Below are 24,383 nucleotides of genomic sequence, written 5' to 3' on the forward strand. Positions count from 1 at the left end.
TTCCTGTATGTATTATATTTATTGAGTTGATTCACGAGTATTTTCTAAATGGAAACAAGTGATAATTAACGATGTCGATTACATAATTAATTATAATTTACGTAATAATATATTTGCAAATCGATTGTAAAACAATAAACATAAGTCACTTATGAATCAACCAAATAATATAAACGCATCAGGCTCAATTTTCAAATCTTCTTCGAAATAAAAAATTATATACGTAGTCTACAAACAAATATGTAAGAATGTATAGTTAACCAAGGGATGAACTCCGAACTGTTCTTGCTTCCATTCGTCCAGCATCGAAGTCTCCAAACATTAGCTCCGCCGATGTTCGACGGTCATAATTATCGCGGTATCGATGATCCATTAGGCTTCCAAGGGATCGTACAATCCTAGATAGTAATTCTAAGCTACTTTCAGTCTTCCCTTCTAGTTGAAGCGCGTGCGTTCATCACCCTGTCCCCGTGCATCAATGTTTACATCCTTTTCTGCTCTTGGAATAGTATCGTAATTGATGCGGTTTATGGATGATGGCGAGTCCGTGGAAAATTGAACTACGCATTCTATTTGCGTATATTCGAGATGATCTGGTCAGGTTTCGCTCGGGAATGCCAGTTAATTCGATAATTCCGTAATCGTGGTCTCCTGCAACGCTCGTCTGGATCCAATTTGCGTTATCGAAGGTCGTAAATTATTGGAATCTCTTTGGCGAGCAATGCCAACCGGTTTAATTAATTGAAGTTTGATGCCTTAGGTAGGCTTCCTTCGCGATTACTTTCTCTCCGTTTCCTCGTTTAGACGAGGCTCTTGATGAGATTTACTTCAAGAAACGCTGACGGAAACATTTTTGGTGAAACTTTGGCCATTTTAGTTTGGACGTAATCTTGAAGGAAACGTTTTGAAAAGTGTTTGCTTAGAGTAGGTAAATTACTCTGGTTCTTCTTGGTGAGAATGACACATTTTATGGCATACAATGATATAGAAGACATACATGAAATATACATAATTGAATATATTCTGCTATCAATATTATAATTTGATTTCGTTTTGCACAGGTGCATATACCTTTTGGTTATATTTAGCATGTGTTTGTTATATTAGTTTATATTATCGGTGCATAAAATTCACAGTCTAATGATAGGAATTATTAATTAATCTATATCATTGTGGTATAGTATAAAGAGGAATATATGAAAAAGTTAATAGGTATGTTTGTACAAATATGTATCAGGTAAACGATAAAAATAACGATAGTTGCAAAGTATGCTAATTATCAGTCAAAAATGATAATACGTCAACAAATTATAAACAAGTATTATGTATTCCTCTCTGCGATATATCACATTGATCCCTTGGATTAATTCTTCATCGCATTATTCCCAAACAACGAATAGAACACCTGATATACTAAGAATGCTCGAAACGACTACACCTCATAATAAATTATTTCAAGTTATCGGAAACTTTCTATTTTCATCGTTGCATCTCTAATGAACACCCTAGCAAAGTTCAATTCAGATCTACACACCCGAAAATATTTCAATCGAAAGCCTTCGATGTCGCTCGCGTCACCCCGTTACAAAATCTCCATTACCCTGATTTATGACTGCGCCAAACTCGCGTCGAAAAAGCTGGGTCAAAGTCGTTATTCCGATCGATGTCTCAAGCAGAACACCGGGGCGAGGGCGAGACAAAACACCTGTTTACTTAAGCCTCCCCGCGGCCCGGTCCTCAATGACGTTAATTGCAATTTAATTCCGCTCGATGAAAATTTTCGTTCTTTTGCGCCCGTCGAGCGTGGACAGTTGCTGGTTTTTTCGAGCGCGATTCCCACAAAGGAAAACCACCGGGGGAACGGGAGCGGTTAATTTCAGGGAAGGACCGGTAATTTATTCGTCGAGCTCTCCTCCCGTGAGGGACGCCTGTCCCTCGACGTAAGGTCGTCGCGTGTGTGTGTATGTATTTCGTGCGACGCCGACGCCGCGAGTCTTTCTTGCAATCCGTCCGGAGGAGGCCGACGGAGTCGCGAAAAAGAAGTCTCCTCGTCCACCTCTGGCTTTCCTTCGCTCGCGGCTCTCCGGCAGGGCTTATAAATATTTACGCTGGATTCCTGAAAACGTCGGTCCATTTGCAGCGAAGGACCACCGCAAACCGGGTCGTTCTCCGACCCCCTTCGTCCGGTGTTGGATTACATCGTCGTTCCGTCTCGGCCGTCTTTGTGGGTCCTGAAATTCCCCGAGACGCGCGAAGGTGACACCGTCGAGACGTCATAATTCGTGGCGTGTGGGGCGAGAGAGCACCGTCGCGCGTCCTAAAAGCGGTCCTTTTATTATTATTATTTATTTAGTATTTTTTCAACCAACCGCTCCGATTGCAACAGTGGTCAGATTTTTAATTGGAATATATTGCAGCGAAATTTGGAATGTGTAGGAAGTATGAATTTCTTCTTAGATTGTACTTGAGTAATTATCAATTGATATTTTTAGTGGAATAGTTAGGCATTCGTGAAAAATATTGAATTTATTTTAAATGTTAGAGGATCCTCCGCATCTTTGAACGACAGTGTATATTATATTATCACGTTTGACGAAGACCAGCATAATTTATTTACATCAGTATGTATACACATACAAAATATTATATGCAACATCACATTTATGTTAAATAATATATTAAATAATATATATATATAAACATATAAATGTGTATAATATACAAATAAAATATATTGTATATTATGATAATATTTTATATATACACATATTGACGTAAATAAATTACTCTGGTCCTCGTCAGGAACAATTTGATAAAAGTTCCAAATACATATTAGCTTTCGGAAACAAATTAGGAACATAGTGTCCTATGACTCCAGTATCGCTTACCAAAATTGCTCATATATTTTGAACAATTTCGATAATTGTTTAGAGATCGTATACCAACTCAGACACCTACCGATTTCGTCTGTCGAAAAGATTGCCCAGCGGATTGAATCGCTCGTTTTTTGTTTCTTCCGTGGATCGTAACGGGCTTCGTGTGAGTTCCGCAAGCCCGCTCATTGCATGCCCCAGTGCAAACAACGCGGTAACACGTAACGAAATCCCTCTTCCTTCGTGGTCGAATCTCTTCGTTGGCTGAACCTCGGCTTCCTCGCCTCCTTCTTCGTTTTCGTTGCCGAAGTTGACTCGGCCGGATCTCGTCGAGCTCCGTTCGCTACCTGCCCGCTAAACAAAGACCCATTGTTGCACCGAAATTTGGCAACGTTGCCCTGACAATGGTAAACCGATACGAGCAGAGGCAGTTCGTATACCTGGCCTGGACGTCGGCATACCTGCAGCACCTTGGAAATCCAGGCTACGGCTGGATACTATCCGCGGAGACGTAACTGTCTCTCACCTTTTTGGAAATCGTTCTTCGAGTCTGTTCCTAATACCTTCGATCCCTATCGATCACTCGGGTGTCATCGCGAACGAGTATCTTATTACTTCTCGATTCGTGGACTCTTACGTCTGTCGTTCTGTCCTGGAAGCGTGCAACATTTGGGTCAGGTCTGTTGTCGGAGGTTTTTTTCATTTTTGATGGATGGATAACTCTTTGGGGTTAGCGGGGTTGCACAACGACCCACCTTTTGCTTAGTTTTCATATCGAAGGTTTTTCGTTCGTTTGGAAACGCTATTAACTAACGCTAAACAAGCGGAAACGCTAATTAATATATGTAAAAATGAATTGGTAACTTTTTGACACTGTGCTCCTGCGCAGCTTGTGTTATATTGATTTTTACCGATAAAATCGTATCGTGTATCATCGCTAGATTACGGATCTTTATGCATTTATAGAAATTTTGAATATGCAAGAACCTACAAAATGTACACAATATGCAAAAATACAACAAAGATCGAAAGTAAAGTTAATGTTATAATATTTGCAGAATAAAATATATTCTTATTTAGGTTCAATTTTTGTACGCACGTTCGCGAAGATTTTATTTTGTATAAAGATCCGCAGTCTAATCATCGCTATACTTTGGTTCGTGTACCATAAGTTTGCCACTGCCGCTCAAGACTGTTCCAAGATTCCTAAATTGGGAGGTAAGGTAGAAAAGAGAGAGCGAGGTTTCCATGACGCCGATGATGCAGAACAGGACGTTGCTCGTAATAAGATTTTGCCGGAAGTGGAGTCTTAGGAAGCGCTCGGCCCATGCCTCCTCTTGGGCGAGCTCCTGTGCCAGCGCCAGCGGCGCACAAACGAATCTAATTAAACGCTAAATTGTTATTTTAAGTTTAATAACGACCGTAATGACCTCAAGCTCGGGCCTGTGCTCTGTTATTATCTAGATTGCATATTTTCCGGTAAATTAAGTTCCGTAAGAGCTCGGCCGGCCCGCAAGAAGCGCGAAGCGAGCGAGCGTGCTACCAACCGAACGAAACTCGCAAACTGCGCCCTCGAGGGAGTACGATTGATCGATTATCCGCGATATTATATACGCGGCGGACTACACCTTTCGATATTACGGAACCAGGAATGCCCGCTGGGGATAATGCCGTACAGAAATTTTCTGTATTAAAATGCGTTGGTGGTCGCAGGCTCTTCCGAAAATAGACGCGATTGTAATAGCAGAGTGGCTTGGACAGAATTTCTTTTCTACTTCTCGATAGACTGTCATAGAGGGACAGAATTAAATAAAAAATATAGAGATTTATCTCGGAGATTTATATAATCAAAGAGTCAGATCTTTATTTACTTCATATATGTATATCTTTATATTCTAATATTTTAAATATAGTAGTATATGGAGAAATATATAGTATATATTATATATACAGGGCGTTCCTTACTGTTCTGACAGGATTGTAGAAGCATGATCTACAAGTAAAAACAAGAACTATAAGCAAACATTAAATGTGACTTCTTGTTATAAGGAACGCTAAAACAGAAAGTGTACAGTACAGCAGTAAGTACACGTGAATAATTAATTCAACGAATTACTAATTCAGTTGGTGATCCTCTATCTCGATAAGAAAAGAAGAATAAGAACAATCGAAGGACTTTAAAAATTCAAAGTCCAGCATCTAAAAACATCCGACATTTTATCATGTAGTCCAGTCGCAGAGGTAGGATTGGTTCTCTCGGTCGGTCTGGCGCGTCGCAAGGACCTCGTCCTTGAAGGGCATCGTCGGCGACACGGTTTGACCGACCGATTCGTCATCTGTTCGTCCTCGGCGCTCGATTGCGAACACGACCGAGCAATGCGTTTCTTGCTCGCCCCTTGGCTGCTCCGTAACACGTACAAATCCCTCCCTCAGCCCTCAGCCCTCTGCCCGCGAGCCTTTTCTCTCTAGGTTCTTTCTGCGCCTCCTTCCGCAGCGGTCAAACGTCGCGCGCGGCGACAGCAATTACCCAGGGGTCGGAAAAACCGTCGGCGAATTACACGAGGTCGGTATGCGAGCGTGCCACGGGCAGAAGTCGACGCCACTTTATAAACGGCCGCTGTCGTTGCCCTTAGGAAAGTTCATAAATATCGCGGGTAATTGTACGCGGTGTCCTGGGAACGACGCCGACGCCGACGTAACGAGCCCGCGTGTGCCCTTGCCACTTTCGCGTCTGTTCTTCCTAAGGGCCTCTGGTTTGCTTGTTCCTGGTCACATTGTATGTTAAGCGACGATATCTTTTGACGGCTGTAGCAGAATTTCATTTTACACATGGATTGGACCGAGTTTTGGGGCTATCGAGCAGAGATAGGCAAACCCCTAGACTTCGAATAAATCTGAAGCTTGCCGATATGTTTGTCTCGTTTCCTCTTTTGAACATTTTCCAAAGAAGGAAACGAGACAAACACATCCGCAAACTTCAAATTTATTCGAAGCCTAGGGGTTTGCCCATCTCTGCTATCGAGCGAGAGGTTCTGTTGCAACATACTTGTCCTTGTAAAAGAGTTAGATGAGGAGGACTTGACGCGTTCCTCTTTCATTTTAACGTTCTTTTGGAGGTGATAGATTATATTGCACTCTTGAATCGTGTAGGATATTCGATGTAGATGCTAATTTGTGCGGTTGTTATATCACATTTGTCCTTTTAAAAGAGTTAGATGAGGAGGTCTTGATATGTTTCTATTCGATTTTAACCTCTTGAGGGACCAATTTTAAATTGATCTTTGTTTACTGTAATTGAATATACACGAACAGAGACAATTTTTACCTGTAAATCAATTTTAACGTACAGATATGTGTAAATATTCCTCGAGAAGTTAACGTTCTTTCGAGGAACGATTGAGCATACGACTCTCTCTCTCATTACACGTTACATGTACCATCTTTCGTTAATATAATAAGTAGACTGCGGATCTTTATGCAAAATAAAATCTTCGCGAACATGCCTACAAAAATTGAACCTAAATAGGAATTTATTTTATTCTGCAAATATTATAACATGAACTTTACTTTCAATCTTTTTTACATTCTTGCATATTGTTTGCATTTTGTAGTTTCTTGCACATTCAAATTTCCTATAAATGCATAAAGATCCGCAACCTAGTAATAAGACATTGTTCTATGTAAGGACGGAATTGGTTTAAGAAAATTTAGAGTTTCTTACGAGTCACGATTTCTTCTTTTGAGAGGCTCAGGGCTCAGGATCCGAGCACGCGATCGAATCGAACCTGTAGGAAGCGTGGCGTGGGATCGAAATTAAATCCAACGTATCACGGAAGCCTCGGGTCCTGATGAAACGCTCATTTCGCGAACCGCGGGCACATGACAGCCGTAATTATCTTATTGCAATTAACGCGAATCGCATAACTCCAAGGAAAGAGTCTAGTTCCTCGTCGAAATGGATTCTTGGCCAAAAGTGGAGGCAGCCACGGAGAATGGTACCCCTGGAATCCGTACCTGGCAGCTTCCTTCTTATGGTCGTCGGCCGTGCCTCTCGACGTGCTTCTTCTCCCTCTTTCCCTAATGGTAGCACATCGAAAAAACTACAGCGAGTTGGCCAATTAAGGCGGCACTACCGTGTTGTATTTGTCGTGTGTCCCACGGGGAATGCACCTGCGTGCCGGACTTTGATTCTTGCACGGCTATTAATTATTATGCGCCACGCGTTCGCGGTAGTTTTAATTATCGGCCCTTTCGCGGCCAAGATTCGCTCGCCTGGACAATCCGGTATCTCGAGGGCTTCGTAAACGTCCCTTTGTTTCCTTATTGGCCAGCAGTCTCGCGGAAGCAACTTTCCACAGGAAAAGGCGGCTCGATGGGTCGACTTTCACTTAAAAACCAGAGATTATCGAGTCGTTGAACGCGTTGAAAGAATTTTGCCTGAGGACAGACGATGAATCCGGGGTGTATCGAAGAGGATGCTTCAATCATTGTGCCAATTGCACAAGTATTTCTTGACAGTCGTTACTCTCAATCCATTTACTGCATTGCAAATTCAGAGCTTTTTACTCTGAACGGCTAGATACATATGTCTATCTATAATCCAAGTTATTATTTTAATAATAAGAAATGATATTAGATTTAAGAGGGTATGCAGTTGTTATTTAAATTCAAGGATTCAAGAATTTGTTTTCAGGATTTAAGCACATACTTTAATCTAACTTATTATATAAATTCTTTTGTTAAGATAAATTTAAGATGGCCAGAACACAGCAAATCTTCATGAATGTTTTTCTTTTAGGGTGTACACGATAAATTTGACTGAGCTCATTTGAACATACCAATCAAATTATTATATTATATACTCCACTAACCAATCCATTTAACCAATTAAATTATATACTCTGTTAGTAGTATAGAATACATCAGTATCTTTTAAACGGGCAAAGAAATTTTCTTTTCAACGAAAACTTTCTTTCTTATTAAGGAAAACCGTTAATTTTCCAAAGCAACATACGAGATTTTCCAATAAAACCACTGTAATTTGATTAAAAATGAAAATTTCGAAAAATTCTTCGTCCATTTAAACATATGTGTTCTGTATTTATGTTGACATCTGTGTAGTATTTAAATCTCGAACAAAAATCCTTGAAATTTATCTACAACTGCATGTATCCTCTCAAAATAAAAATGTATGGTAGAATACTTGTCGAATAAGCTCATTTTACTTCATCGATATATACATCTTATAAATTAATTTCCCCATAAATCTGTGTACCTAAATTCACGTTAACGTAATTTCGAACCCATCTAGGATCTCCTTGCGAACACGACGGCATCTGCGTGAACACGCCCGGTTCGTTCGCCTGCAACTGCACGCAAGGATTCACAGGACCAAGATGCGAGACGAACGTGAACGAATGCGAATCCCATCCCTGCCAGAACGACGGCTCCTGCCTGGACGACCCTGGAACGTTTCGATGCGTCTGTATGCCTGGTAAGTGAAGTTTTCGTTTCTTCTTCGAAAACGCGCGGGGACTCGTTTGCTCGCACCTTTTTCCCATTGAGAAAAACGTTAAGGTGAGACATCGCATTCACGAAAAATATTGCTCACCGCAAGTACCGCGAGGGAACGGGTAATTCGCGATGGTTCGCGTGACCATACCTGAATGAACCACACCTGAATGCGCGTTGATCGCTTTCGCAATGGCAATTGGCCAAACTGCTCCATTTACGCGAGATACAGAGCACCTTTATCGTGCGTTTTCGCGTGCCTATTCAACGACTCCAGCATATGGCTCCGCTGGAAAATTCGGAGTCGAAATGGAAATTGGTTTCGAAGCGGTGTTCCTTGCAATTTTGTTTGTGCTCTTAGGAGTGATTTTCACAGTTTCGCGGGGAAGGAAAGTAGAGATAGGACAGGGTTTCTCAAGAGAAACAGAAGGGACAGAAACAGAAGTAGATCGCAGTGATATCGATGTTTATTAACCCTGGAGTTGCCAACAATTTGACCCGCATAGAAATGAAACAGGGACTTCCGTATTTGTTCCAAGGGAGACGGGATATTTAGGCCGATCGTACACGGGCGCGACTGATCAGTTTTAAACCAGTCTGAAACTAGTTCCATGCGACCGTGGATCTAGGTAAAACAAAGATAGTGGAGTAGGTAAAACAACGAGCGCATACGGTTTGCAACACTAATTACAAATCGGTTGCGCCCGTGTCCGATCGGCCTTAGAGAGGTGATGCATACTATTTTTTGAAGTGTTCAATTTATTTGCTCCTTGCTCCTTAAATGTCAAAGATATAGTTGAAACGAATGAATTGAAATTCACAGATACAGTAATATACGTTTAAATGGTATGCATTGCCCTCGTTAGTTTTATCCTTAACAGTAGAAGAACAGTCATCGTCAGAATCCTCTTCAGTGGCCCTGAATCAGAGTCCAGATTAATGTTTCTACAAGGTTGCACCTGCCTGCATCTCATTATCAGTTTATATTCGAATACATAAGCTATTCACATTTTTACTATGGGAAAATGAACGGTATAGAGAAGCATCTCGATAATCGAATAGAATTGAAGAGAGCACGGTACCGTTATAAATACTATACAGCACGATACTCCCTTACGTTTGCTTCATTACTCGCGATTAATCGGGCTCGTGTATCTTTTTCTATTCCACAATCCGCAGGAATGACGAAACTCGCACGGCTCTAGAGTTCATAAAATCAGATATTTGCTCTGCGTGCTCGCGAACAGCAATTAGCTAGAGATCAGGAGTTTCCCATCTTCATCTTGACGTGGACGTCGGCGTCGGGTCTCGAGGAAGCATCTCGCGCCATCAAAGCTTCGGCGAGTCCTGTGGCGGGGCATTTTCGTGGAAAAGCTATTCGCGCGAACAAGGCACGCTTCGCCAGCGTCAGAAATCAAGATTCAGCGTGCGCGATAACGGGCTACGGTAACTCCTGGTTGGTCCTGCGGTGTCGTCTGTAAATTCTTCCGAGATGACAGGGCCTTGGTTTGCATTATCTGATGTTGGAGTCGCGGAAGGATGCCGGTCGGTAACTCGTTTACTCTTTTAACGCTGGTTGGTACGCGCCTCGGCCACGCGTAAGTCAACCTTAATTGTTTGAAGCCACGTAAGACCCGTCTTAGGTCTTCTTGCCTAGCGAGCCATTTAAGGGCCTGGGCATAGAGCGTCCCGTCGAGATCCTGCCGATCGATAATCGATATAATCGACGGAGAGTGACCTGTACCGTTCGATATCGCTGGGAATCGCGTAAACGCCTTCGGAGTGCGAGGAGAGATTCTCGAGGAGAGTTGGCATGAGTTGGCATTCGCTGGTGGACGATGGTAGACGGAATAGTGCTGTTTATTTATTTGTTTGTTTATCAGGTTGATTGCGTAAGGGAGTTGTAGTGTTACGTGTACGAGGTTAATTTTGTGGAAGAAGCAACGTTTACGAAGAAGAAAGGTATCGTTGACGTGCTATTTCTGTTAATATGTTAGTTTTATATTAGGGGTACACATAAGTTTATTAGATTGCGTTTAGATGGTGCTAGGGAAAGATATATCAGCATTTATATGTAAATGTTTTTGATATTGATGTAACTGATCAACTTGAATCCAAACAAATGAATAACAGATCGTAGTTGTTGGCGTAACCTCGTTGTTAGTTCGTTTGAAAAGTGTAGATTCCATTTGGTTAATAAAGCAATTCAGCACGAGAACCTATAAAACTTAGCATACATTTAATAATTCATTATAGTTAACGATGACTACGTGACTGTAGTCTGGGTGATTCAGGCTAAATATGGATTTTATCTAAAATTAATGATTTCTTTAGTTTTAGTAAAGGTAGCAAGTTTTTAAATAGTCATAAATTGTTATAGACCATTAGCTTTCGAACACAGGTTTCATATGTACGACTCTCAATCTCCAACGTGACTTCCAATCTTCCAGATTCTATTCGACAATACAATGACTTGTCAATTGTTAGCAATTTCTTTTAAGAAACTTACGACACTCTTAATTCTATTGTCATTCAACTTGTTCCTTTCTACTCACTTTCTTTTTACTTTTCGATTCTATTTTGTAATACATATGTTGCAAATTGCTAACAACACTTGTTCTTTTCGACGATTCTATCATTCCTATGTGTGTTCACTAGGTCTCGTTGAAACTTACAACACTCTCGATCTCATTCTAGCTGAGCTTGCATCTTTCTACTTGCCAGTACTATAACTTCAGTAGCTGGTATCTTATTCTCCAATACCTCAAACAAATCCTTTCAGTTTTGATTCCGTTCATTAATACGTATAATTTTGTTGCATATTGTAAACAATGCTTCCGCTTTTCGAAGACTCTATTAGTAAAGTACACACTCTACCAGGTTCCATTGAAACTTGCAACATTCTGCGTCCCATCCTAGCCGAGCCTGTACTTTCTAATCACCAGTGGCACAATTCACATAGCTGGAATCCTCTCTAAGAAAAGCTATGTTCATCTTGAACGAGTCCTCTTAGCTTTTAATTCTACTTGTTGATACGCATAGCTTTGTTGCAAATTATAAACAACGCTTTCACTTTCCAAAGATTCCTCGACTCAACACACTCTGAGAGGTTCCATTACAACTTGCAACATTCCTTATCCGATCTTAGCTCGTCCTGCGCCTTTCTACTTATCGCTGCTATAATTTTACTATCCGGTATCTCGTTCTCCAAAAGAAAGTGTACGCTTACAAATCCTTTCGGTACCAATTGCTTCTATTGATTTCATCTCCGCTCGCGGCATAGAGAGCCGGTTCGTGGCGTCCTTTGCAACAAATAGAGCGTTAAGATGGACGCAAAGCCAGGGCTCGAAAACGGCGGCCATCGATTACGGCCTCTCGAACGCTATTTTGCCGTCTCTTTATTCCCCATTCCCTGCCCGTTCCTCCGTCTTCTCTCCAGCTTCGTCGATTTATGGCGCCGATTTACAATTCGCGCGACCTTTGCCGCGGCGCAGCTCCGGCCTGGTCTTCGGCGTCGTTGTTACGCCTCGATGTGCGCGCTATTTAACGAATCCCCAAAGGGACGATAAATCGGGATGGCTCGCGACGAAAGATATCGCCCAATTAGGGGAAACACGCTTCATATCCGCCGGGATTCCGTCGAAGCGACTCTTTGAATCCTTACGAAAATCTTACCTCGTTAATATTTTTCCGAATATTTTTTACTGGAGTTCGGTAACACTGGTAGGAATACGTATGCTGGGAAAGCTGTTATCGATGGAGTTCGAGTGAAAATCGCATTCAAGAAAATTCGCTTCTTTTAGTGGCCTACATAGAAGACCTTTAGTGCCAATGTTCTATTTAACACTTTCGCTGCGGACGAAAATAAGTAACCGTTCGCTAGGAGCTGCAATTATGATATTTTTTTTAATGAAAAATTCCTTACAAATGTTCTAATATGATTATTTTGAAAAACATATATTTGTGGTACCTTATTTTATATATAATATGATTGCCGAACAAAAAAAAAAAAATAAAAACTGAAAAATAATAAAAACAACCATATATTTTCAGTTGGACGCACATGTGCGTCATCCGCAGCGAAAGTGTTAAAGTAAAACACTTTTTAATGTAATATTCATTTGATCATCGCAGAATGTTGAAGGTAACAAGTTACGATTCAAATAACGAACATTACAATATTTTAGTAACACTTTTTAGAAGACATTACGAATAGAAGAATATCATATTCATCAATAACTAACTTGAATTTGTCTAGGTCTCTGGAGTAATCACAGATTTGATTATAGATTGTTCCTCGAAAGAACTGATATTAATACTTGTACGATCATCGCACAATTTTGACAGTGACAAGTAGAGACAAAAATAAAAAAACGCAGTCGTTTTTTGCCAACTTTTTTTATAATTCAGTTACGAGATACAAGAATATTACATTCAGCAACGATTCATTTAAATCTTTTCGGATCTGAAATATTCCCGGATTCGAATGTGCACTGATATTGCTTCCTCTTCTACTCCAACATTACTGTAACAACAAAATTTCTTTCACACCGAAATGATATTTCCCCATTCGATGAAGTAATCCGAAATGCAACCTGTAGAATTCGGCATACATTACGCGAAAACGATACGTGGTTACACATGCCGCCTCGACATGCCGCGAAGCGGAAAGATAATCGACGCGTGCGAAATCCACGCGTGTACAAATGTTGCGGGTATTTAAAGGACCGCGTGCCAGGCGCGCGCGTGCGCAGAAAAAAGTAAATCGATCAACGGTTCGGACAGGGCCGGCCAAGCAGAAATTACTTTTCGAAAATTCCATTTGCGTACCGGCGGTGCTTTGGCCGACCGCGGCCGATTAATTCGCGTCCAGCAGTTCTTGAATTTAATCTTCTCTCGTATTACCCCAACTTCCCCCACTCTTCGACGTCGTTGATTTCCGCCTGGCGAATTTCTCGAGGATGACGGACAAGGTCCAACCGGTTTCAGAGGAAACGCGGGTAAAGAGGGATGGACGGAATTAAATTATTGTCACCGTCAACGACTTCTGTCTTGGTTTATTTGCCACTCCTCCACGTTTCCTCGTTAATCTTGTCACGGAGCTATCAAAACGTTGCGAGAGCTTCATTCCTTGTGGTGTATTAATATTTTATCGCGTCAAAATATTACGAGAGAGATTGTTAATATTTGTTATTGTTATTTTAATATTTTACAACACCAATGTGTTGCAAGGGACATTCGTCCGATTTTGTATCAGGTTTCATTCTTTGTGATGTTTTATTATTTTATTACGTCAATACGTTGCAAATGATATTCAGTTTATTTGATCTCGCGTGGGTGCTTCACTCTTTACATTATTCCAGTATTATATTTCATCAAAACGTTACGAACGACAATCATAACAATTTCCAGTATATTCAATTCTCTATACTGCTTCAATAGTAATTTTAAATTATTCAAATATTTGAACAGAAATTTGTATAAATGATTTCTAAGGCCTTAAAAGGCGCAGCCTTATGCGAATAAAGTATTTCTGTTGTGCTTGTTTTAATTCGTTCAAAATTCAGTTTGTATAGGTTTAGAAGAATTAAACATAAAAGATTATATATAGACTGAAGGTTCTTTAAATTAAATACAAAACGCGTAGTGATATTTATAATAAAACTCAAGGAGTATATTTGTATAATTTTTTTATTCTACAATGTAGAGATGGGCCATTAATGAAGTTAGATTAAACAGTGGAATATTAAAAATGTTACAAGAAAAATATATTCTTTCAATTTTTTTTAAAAATAATAATAACACAAAGGATGTATAAATTATCTACATTTCAACTAATGTCATTGGAAGAATAGTAATTATATTCTTATATTTTACAAAATTAATTTCATAATATCTCGAAACAAACACGGAACAAATTTTGAACAACGAATTAAATCTAACCACTTTTACGTTACATTGTCATACAATTAATGTCATTTTTTCTCATACTCGCTTTAAATTTATCGAACGAAGAATCGCCAATATAAACCTTCGTATTCTAGAAGGAACCATGTTTCAACCAAAAAAAGAAAATATGTACATCGACACCGACCATTGTTTCATTCTTTACGGCGTGAATTCGGTTATTTATCGGAGCGCGCATATAGACAGACAAAAAATAAAGCGAGGTATAAATATAAATATTCCCGGGACACAATGCGGGAGGTGGAACTGATATTTGTATTCGCGAAGCTTCGCTGCGCGTATTGGAATCGAACGGACCTTTCGACTAGAGAAGGGAACAATCGTTGATAGTAGGCGGGAGAAGGATGGGGGGGGGGGGGGGTGGAGGAGGAGGAGGAGGAGGAGGAGGAGGATGAGATCGAGGTGGAACGAAGGGTACGAGAAAGTGAGCGAGCAAAAAATGAGGGACAGGCCGAAAGGGCCTGCGTTTCGAAGGGGTACCAAAGAGGTACGATGACGGACCAAACCGTGGCGAGGGGGGAGCGAGTAAAATATGATAGCGGGATTCGCGAAATATGAGACCGAAACGTGGGGATCCGTTGGCCCGGGGGCCCCCGTACGGGCACAAAGGGCTTATCTTGTCCCTGGACCAACCGAGAAGTCCGCCATTTTGGTACTCCACCTCCGTCGATTCTCTTCGTTCTCTTTCTCTTTCCAGTGTTCATCCAACGTACCTCTCTCGCTCTTGCTCCCCGAACGCTCGTTTGTTTTTCGTTCCCTTGTTTTCGAGGCTTCGTCGGCCCGTTTGCCGCGCTTTCCTTTCTTGTCGGGACCTGCTGTCCCGTAAAAGGATCCGCTAAATAGCGCTAAGAGAGGTTCGAGGAAAGAGGATACTCGAGCATTCAGGATTTCGCAGACGGGGTGGGTGTGCAACTGTGCACGCTATAGCGAGCGAGCTGCGTCTACTCGTGCCGGCCTTTGTAATTGCTGTTTGCGCGCTCGAAATTTTGTGTACTAGGGCGGCGGGGGTGGGAGAGGGGGGAGGGTAATGAGATCGGAGCTTTTTGCGCCACCGAATCGCCAACGGTTCGATGAAAGACGTTTGCTGGGTGATTTGTTTTTTTTCATCGGTCGTACAATGGGTCCACGAAGGTACCACGAAAGAGGACCCGTGACGAAAACGTCACGCTTGTTATGGGCGAAGAGTGCGAACTACTCCTGTCGAATGGATCGTGATAGGGATTCCGAGTGTTGCGGTGATATGTCCACGTGGATGATAGCCGTGGGTGCACCTAAGGGAGTGTACTTTTATTTTTTAACCTACCGAGGGATGTTGACACATACAGACAGTTCTATAAGTATTCGTACCCTCTCTGTCCATTGAAGAAATTTGTCGAAATTCAATGATAGGTTCTAATGTATCTTATGTATCTAAATTAATGTTTAACCCTTTGCACTCGAGGCCTTTTTTTCTGGCATCTACCAGCAACTCGAGATGCTTTCGTAGCTTTCTATTGCCACGAACGCTAAGCTTAGATCGACTTCGAAGATGAGATCTCTAGTTTGGGATTTGAAAATCAATTCAATGAAATTAAACTTAAACAAATATTATTGCTGGTTGATTTACTGCGTCGAACCTAATGGTGACCGAGAGTCATCTTTCGAGTGCAAAGAGTTAATTATCAATGTGTTCATGAATAGACTTGAATAGCATTTATTTGGAAACATCAAACCTAGTTTATTAAATTTAAACAAATTTCTTTGATAGATATAGATAATGCGTATACTTATAGGATTAACTGTATGTGTGCGTTTGTTTTTCTATCGATATTATCGTTATTTGCACTCGCGGTATCTTTTAGAATTAAAAAATTTACAATGTTGAAGTGAAACAGCATATTTACATGTCAAAATCGATTCACTGATAAAAATTGTTTTGGTGCGTGTATATTCGATTAACACGAACAAAATGCCATTTTAACATTCATCCATCGAGAGGTTAAATGTTTGAGGAAACTTTAATTATTTTTTTTTTTTTGCAGGGGAAGCAATTGACATAAACATTCCAAATTTTTTATATTTATTTATACATATGTCTATAAGATTCTGTTAAATTTACAACCGTGGTGGTCAATTTGTTTCGAGTACAATGTTTAATGTCGCGTTATGCAAAGTGGGCCCAGAATACTAACGCTATGAATTAACTACTATTAGTACTGAAAATGTGGATAATTTAAGCATCCTTTATTATACTAATATTTTTTAAAGAACACATCTAAAGAATATATTTTTTTGTTTGCAACATTTTAAATCGTAACGTAAAAATGATGTACGGATTAGTGTTATGGTAAGTTAAGTATGGTATGTTAAGACGACTTCGTACTCTAATAAAAAAGATAAAGATAAGCACGATAAGGAAGGGGATTATGGAGGTATGATCGCGGAAGTCGAAGCGCTTGCGTTTGGTTGCAACGAAAATAGGAGTGGTAGCGGTTCCCTGTCATTGACGGACGATGCCAATTACAATGCTGTTGCGTTTTCTACCGACCGATCTGATAACGCAACTCTTCCTGCCCTTCTGTATGCTCTTGTATGCTGCTGTGTGCGCTCACGTTGTTACGTGTTGCATCGTTGAAAAATGAAGATTAATAAATCGGGAACGCGCCGGCAACCGCTCGCCGCAGATTATTGCATCGAATTGCTTATTAATCGCGCGTCGCGAAATATACGATTAAAACATTGAGTTGCATCGGTCTTTAATTGCAAAAATACTTGGTAGCGGGTGAGACGTTGCAATCGGAACACGATGACACCGGACATTAATATTTTGGGGTGATCGAAGCTTTATTTATGATCGTGGGGAGAGTGTCCGCGTACATGATCGGTGTGCAGTAATTTAAATTTGTTGGTCGATGTTGATTAATGATTGTGGGAAAACAGATAATGCGTACATGTATTTGATCTGCTCGGTCCAATTGGATGGAGTGGATCGAATTAAATGTTTAAGGTGATTGATAAATGTGTTGTTGAAGATTCAAAAATTATGAATGCTATCAGAGGTAACACAGTCCTAAAATTGGTAGAAAGTTATGGCAGCTACATAGGCAGCTTTAAAAATAGTATAAAACAGTAAATTTCTAACGAAAAATGATTTTCAAATTCTCTGAATGATATTCAGAAATATGCTCTTCTTGGTCACTGACAGAAACAAGATTACATGTATGTTCGATATTAATTAAATATTGCGTTAACTCTTCGAGGAGCACGTTTTCAAATGAAATTATAATTCAAGCTGCACAAAAATGTCAGCAACTTGCTACCGTATTTTGACTTGTATTCATTTCTGTTTATACTTGTGCAGCATGAGCCCAATAGCATCGCCAATAAGGAATAAGCAAACAGAGGAACTATCCAGACGATTACGATTTTTGATTCATAAAATTTATTATAATTCCCATGAAAGTATCGAGTAAAACGATACTCATACCCTCGAAGACGTCTCCCGTGCAGAGTACGTACATAACATCGCCAGTGTATATAGTAGCTACTTGACCACGATGATGATATGATGAATGATGTAAAGGTGGCGTCACGCGATAGGTACCATAGATCGTCGCTATGGGCACCCAAACAAAAGGCACAACAATGTTATCTGCGACGCCATCTTCCCAAGTACGAGTCCAGGTGTTTACACACGAGTGATCGTCTCTTCCAGAACTGTCGCTAAAATTTCTGATATATCAAACTACCTGGGAGTTGGTTGAAGTTTAAGGAAATTCTTCGATTGCACCTTTTTCATACACTGTACGCGATATGCAAATTTTAGGCGTATTTAATTACCATCCGAAACAGTTCAGCTTTCCTTCTAACGTGCATAAAAACAATTCAATTATAGTTGAAGTCAATTAGACCTCCTAATATAATATTCTGGTCTGAGAACCAACTAACCAAGTTGTTTGCTACTCTAAAACAAAATAAAAGTCACACTGCTCATTTGTTTTCTCTTTTATTCGATATAGTTACGAAACTCATCACCCAATAATAGTTGATTTTCCCAATTTTCAAATTAAAATTGTATATCCACCTTCGTTTCCATGATTTTCCTAACATATTGTCCCTAAGTGAAAATCCTATTGTATTAAACTCGATTAAACCAGGATCAAGCGAAAGATTCGTATGTAATACTTTTCAAAAATTCATTCATCGATACTCCACATTGTTCTCGTACCTGACGTATGCTACAGTTTTTGCTACAATTGAATAATCACTTCCTACAGCAACATTATAATTCTTTTCGCAAGTATAGTGTGATGTAATTGAAATATTTGATCAATTTTGAAGATCGAAAATTTAATTTAACAACTCCAATTCGCTTGAGTATAAATCTTAGTTGATACATTTTACACCAATAGGTATTCTTCTCTTGTTCTTCCTTCGATTTCTTAATAAGAAAAAAAATTCTTTCCATAAAAGAGCAACGAAACAGGATAAATCCTTCGTTGAATCTAAATCTTGATACATTATACGTGTAATGTATAATAATTTAAATATTCGATAAATTTAGGAAATTCAAAATTTAATTCAACAATTCCAATTCGCCTCAGTGTAGATTCGACTCGACGTACGCTCGACATTCAGCACGGAAGTGTTAGGGAATTTCTGCATTCTCCTTTCGATATCTTAGCAAGAGAAAAGAATCTATAGAAGCCGGAACAGCAATTAGCAATCGATATTAAAATTACAAGAGTTACCAGCGAAGTTCACTTCTCGTTTCGTTGCTCAACTTTAATTCCTCATCTCGTTCTCGAACGAAATTCACGGTGCACCGAATCGTTGCGTCGGCGTCGGGGGCAGAGAAGATATCTCAATATCCTCGGACGCGACCAGCAACGCGTACCGTTGCTGGAACGTTTGCTATATACAAACGCAAACAGGACTCACACGAGCGACACGATATCCTCAGGGAGGGAGACGGGCCCCAGTGTCTTCGGGGCCCATCGGAACACGCGCTGTATGATACATTACCGAAGATGTAGATTGCTCCTAGCATAATCCAACAGCCTTGCATTGTCCATACCTGGACAATGGCTGGCGTATTCTGTTATCTCGCAACCCTTATTCGACCTCCCTCGTCCCCCTTATTTTCCTTGGGCCCCGTGAACGAAACCAGTCGCCGTCCTCGTCGCCTCTCGCCTCTCTTCGTTGCTAGGTATTGTGCGTAGTAAATCTTCGTAGAAGAATCAACGTAGTTACGGCACAATTGCGCCGATTGCGGACCGTTCGCGTTCGCCTCCCTTTGTTATCTCAATTCAATTTTTGCATTTGCTTTCTCGATAAGGCTTGGACCTCCGTTGTTGGTCCCCATTGACTTATTGCGATTTTCTAGGAAGATTGCAGCATTGTCCTGTGAGGTTTACAGGCTTGTTTGGTAGCCATTTTATAGGAATGGATATATTTTTATTAGGAAGTAGCGTGGATTGAGTAGAAACTTGTTTCATGCGGGAGAAATTGAGGATTGCTGGTGCCAGTTATTATTATATGATATTATTAGGTGTAGGAATGAATTCTGTCGTTTCTAAGTGAACTCATCATTTATATTGGGCTGTCTGGAAAGTCCATGCCGATTTTTAGTAGGCGGTACAGGTCTGAATATATCGGAATGACTGAAAAGAAATAACACGTGTACATTCCTTAACAGGTGGAAAGCTTGTGGAACAAAATGATACATATATAATACAATAGATATACATCAAAATTCAAATATGTCTTTGAATTTTTCTTAAAAATAGGCATGAACTTTTCGGACAACCCAATATGTAAAAAACGATCGTTCAACAAAAAATCTTCACATACGTTCATACATACAGTTGTAAAAACAAAATGTTAATGTAGTACGTATGTTTCATTATTACTGAGGTTGATACTTTAACGTAACGAAATGATTAATAAATATTTCTATTTAAACTACAGTCATAAATGGTCGAATATAGAGGCATATAATTAAAATTTCCTAATACATATATCGATAATATAGGTTTTGTAAAGTCTGCGGCTCGGGCGTTAGAGGAAAAGAGGTTTGGCATGCAGAATTCATGAAATTCAAATTCATTGGATACATTTTTCCTTTTATTTTTCAAATTAATACGTTCGTTCCACAAAATGTAAATGCGATACCATGTACCTCCTTAGACCTTTAATGATACTCATAGTTTATAATTCTGTTTTGGGAATCGAGTTCGTTCCTCTACAAACAATCTACTCGTTTCATTCGTGACCTAGCCTACCGATTTGGCGCGATAATCGTACAAGTAGCAAAGAAAGCGTAGTCTCTTTAAAGAACAATCTTTAAACTTATCCGCTACTGCTTTTCGCTCCACGTGTTTCAAATCCACCACATCTAAAACCATATTTCATTCCACGATAAAAGACCACGTCGCCTAGACTTCTACCCATAAGTGTCCAACGTCGACTATTTATCCTAAATAATGAACACTGCCAACCGTGATAGTCGATTCGTAATTTTCGTCTACATCGATTCACGGTATCCTTGTCAAACTGATGTATCGTACACGCCCGGAAGAATCGCGTATCGTCGTCAGTTTTATATCGTGCGAATAATTTATCAGAACAATACCGATATTATTCTCATCAGTCAAGAATGGCCAGGTTCAATTGACATATCCTTTCCTGCCCGTGGCGCTGGCACGATCGTGTCCCGTACCCGATCCCTTCTCTCCCTTATAAATTATGCTTTTGTTTCTTCATCGAACGCCGTGGAACCGATCGCCACGGACAAAGACGATGCGCTGTCGATGCGGAGGAGGGTGAGGCGACTGTCAAGAATGACGGCACCCTCCGGAGAAGAGGAGACGCGCGCATTTATTGTTCGCAATTCGAACGGGGCCCTTCGTCGATTTCGCGACTACACTACGTGTACGTCTTCCTTTTTTCAGTTCGACCTCCTTCCTTCCACGCCACGGCGTCCTGCATTCCGTTATTCGATCGCGGTCGAAATAATACTTTCTCGTTTACTTGTTGACTCGGGTAATTAACCAGTCGAAACCCAATTCTCTGCACAATTTGGGTAGTAACGGTGACATTTAAATTAGTCGGAAGGAATTTAAAAGAAGTAAGTAACCTTTTTAGGGGTGTATTATCTTGTTTGGAATAAATATTAGGTCGTCCCATGAGTTCGTGCTGCAGACTGAGGCAATTAAATTGAGGCGATTTAATAAAAAAAAACTACGGACATTTAATAGTAACTGTATAACGACTATGTCAGAAAGATGGGAAAATATTGTAAAACGAGAGAGATTACCTTTTTATGACACACTTAAGGGCATGGTTTATATATTGATTTGAGTAGCAGAAGAATAAGTGGCACGAACTTATGGGACGACATAATACAAATTCAAATTGATATCGATCCGTGCAACGTATCAATTTATTTGAGTATGTTGCCGTGACATATCATTGGAAATTTTAAGTGCACGTATTTTTTCACAATTTTAGTGATTGCTTCCGTATGGCGCTATTAAAAAAAAGTCTACAACTAAATGTACATGTGTGCTAATATTCCTAAAGAACCATTCGATTACACACTATACATATAATGTATAATAGTTTAAGTATTCGTTCAATTTCCGAGATTTAGAGTTTAGTTTGACAATTTCAATTCACTTTAACCCCTTAACATACAAATAAAAAGGAACTTGATGCGTCCAAAAAATACTATTTAATTTCGCTTAACTGAGCAGTGAAGCTGAGAAAGAGTATACTTTATTTTGAAAATTGGATTTTTATATATCATTTAATCAGGTTGATACATAATGCTAATGAGGAGCAACTAAATAATATTAAAAAATAATAATTTAATAGTTAATACACTGGCACATGAAACGAATAGACGACCCTAACTCGTCATTGTATGTCAAGGGGTTAATGCAAATCTTAATTGATGTACAGTACGCCTACAATGAAATATTAGGGATTTTGTTCCTCTTCCTCTGATGTAAGTTTCTCTTAGTAAGAGAAAAAACGTTCTTTGATTACAAGAGCAACGAAATAGAAAAACTCTTTCGTTCAGTATGAATTTCCTTCTCGACGAATCCTTTGTTTCTCTTCATTAAAATCCTTCTTTTGTCCATGGCGATCTGTGAAGAAGACAACACTGTATTGCCACAAATGAAATCTTTAAATAATTGTTTGAGCATTCCTGTCTTCGAGTCCTGTACATTTTAGAGAACGAGTAGCATGAACTACAAAGCATTGTTTCATAGGAATCATCAAATATGGACAAATTTCAAATTACTCTCGAGTTATTCCATGAAACATCTGACAATGGAAGCCAACGATCGTACTTGTTCGACAAATGTCACCAAGAACAAATGTCACCAAGAAAATACTCTGAATGCATGACCAACGATCTCAGACAAGGAAATATTTAATAAGTCATGAGCTCCCAATCGAGTGGATCTACGTACATTTTAAATTACTAAAGGTTGCTTATATTCGTAACCTACAATTCAAGTAAAATTGCGCCCGTCCTTTGTGGACCCTCAGGGGCTGTAGCGGTGTTTGTAGCTACAGTACGAGCTTAGCAACCCCGAGGTACCCGAGCTAGAGAGGGGCCAGCGAGATGAGAAGTAAGAAATACTGTAAACAGTGTTAAAATAATGCAGGAGTCATGTAAGACGATGATAAGAAGAACGGAAATAAGCTACTAATAAGTAAGCAGTAGTGTAATAACTTTGTATAATAAGTTACACACTTTAAATAAACGAACGTACGAACGTCTTTGGGGACCACTGATCCCAGGATCAAAAAGCGTCACGTGCCATCACGAGGAACCTAATCCGTCAGAAAAGTTCCACGAAGGATGAACAAAAATCGCGCGGCTAGGAGGAAAACTGTTTCCCTCGGGACACTTACATAAATACGAAGCGGTACGTAAAACGTCGACGGGACCAACGAGATACTATCTGCGTTTGCCCAACACGCCCGCTAAGTCTTCTAGCGGACTTTATCATCGTCGATCTGCGCTCGCGAGTCTCTCTTTCTGGCTATCGTTACACGCCTCCTCGTCGTTGGACGAACCAGCTCTAGAAAGGCGGCATCTAAATTGGTTCAGATCACCGTCCGCTGATTACATCCGCCTAGACCAATGGGAAAAAGAGAAACCCCGAAAAAGTCGCTGGTTTTTCCATTAAAGAATCACGCAACGAATGCTCCTTCAGAGATTCTCTAGACCGTGAAAGAATTCGGCGCCTTACGTTTCTGGAGTCTGTCTTCGATAGCAGACCTGTTCCAGTTTGATGGAACATTGAATCCAGATTGGAAATCTTTATTCGAATCGATGAAAACGTGGCAGACTGCAACGCCGACAGGTCTGTGATGGAGGCAGGATATTCGTTTACGATACACGACTCTTCAGGATTCGTTGCAAGCACTATTATTTCCGGGGTACTTTTACGACCGTGAATTAATTAATATTCAAAGTCGTGGATTTTATGTTTCAAGAAAGACATTTCTGGATCACTTGCACATCGGTGAATTAATTAAATTGAAGCGAACGATGAGCGACTCCGCAAGGCTATTTCATGTCTCCAGAAAAAGATCCGCTCGGATCTCGAGAATTTTCGTCAGAAATTTGTGTAGTGACTGTTTTTATTGAATTACTAGTTGTTCGAGTTATGTAATAAAAAAATGAAGGATTGTCTCGAGGCTTTTTTTCTGGTATCTATCAGCAACTCGAGATGCTTTCTTAGCATTCTATTGTCACGAATGCTAAGCTTAGATTTACTTCGAAAATGAGATCTCTAATTTGAGATTTGAAAATCTGGTCACCTTTGCCTCAACAATAATCATTTTATTGACACTTTGAATTCCAAAGAAATTAAACCTAAAGGAAACCTAGCGGTGACTGAGAGTCACCTTTCGAGTGCAAAGGGTTAATACTAAAAGTCTTCTTAGAGCCAAGCTTTGACTAAGATAACCTTCGTCTAAAAATCTCTGTGTCTCTGAGAGTGCAATCATCCATCTTTGACCCACAAA

At 40.0% G+C, this 24,383-nt stretch overlaps 1 protein-coding gene across 1 annotated transcript in view; it reads left to right on the plus strand.

Annotated features, from left to right (window-relative positions):
* Positions 1-24,383, plus strand: part of LOC128881094 (neurogenic locus Notch protein) — a 367,639-nt gene that overhangs the window by 237,129 nt on the left and 106,127 nt on the right. The window contains exon 8 of the mRNA XM_054131804.1: positions 8,185-8,367. Within this exon, the coding sequence (XP_053987779.1) occupies positions 8,185-8,367 (183 nt within the window). The remainder of the gene's footprint in view (positions 1-8,184; positions 8,368-24,383) is intronic.

The sequence above is a fragment of the Hylaeus volcanicus genome, chromosome 8 (genome assembly GCF_026283585.1).
Source record: "Hylaeus volcanicus isolate JK05 chromosome 8, UHH_iyHylVolc1.0_haploid, whole genome shotgun sequence".
In the NCBI taxonomy this organism is placed as follows: domain Eukaryota; kingdom Metazoa; phylum Arthropoda; class Insecta; order Hymenoptera; family Colletidae; genus Hylaeus; species Hylaeus volcanicus.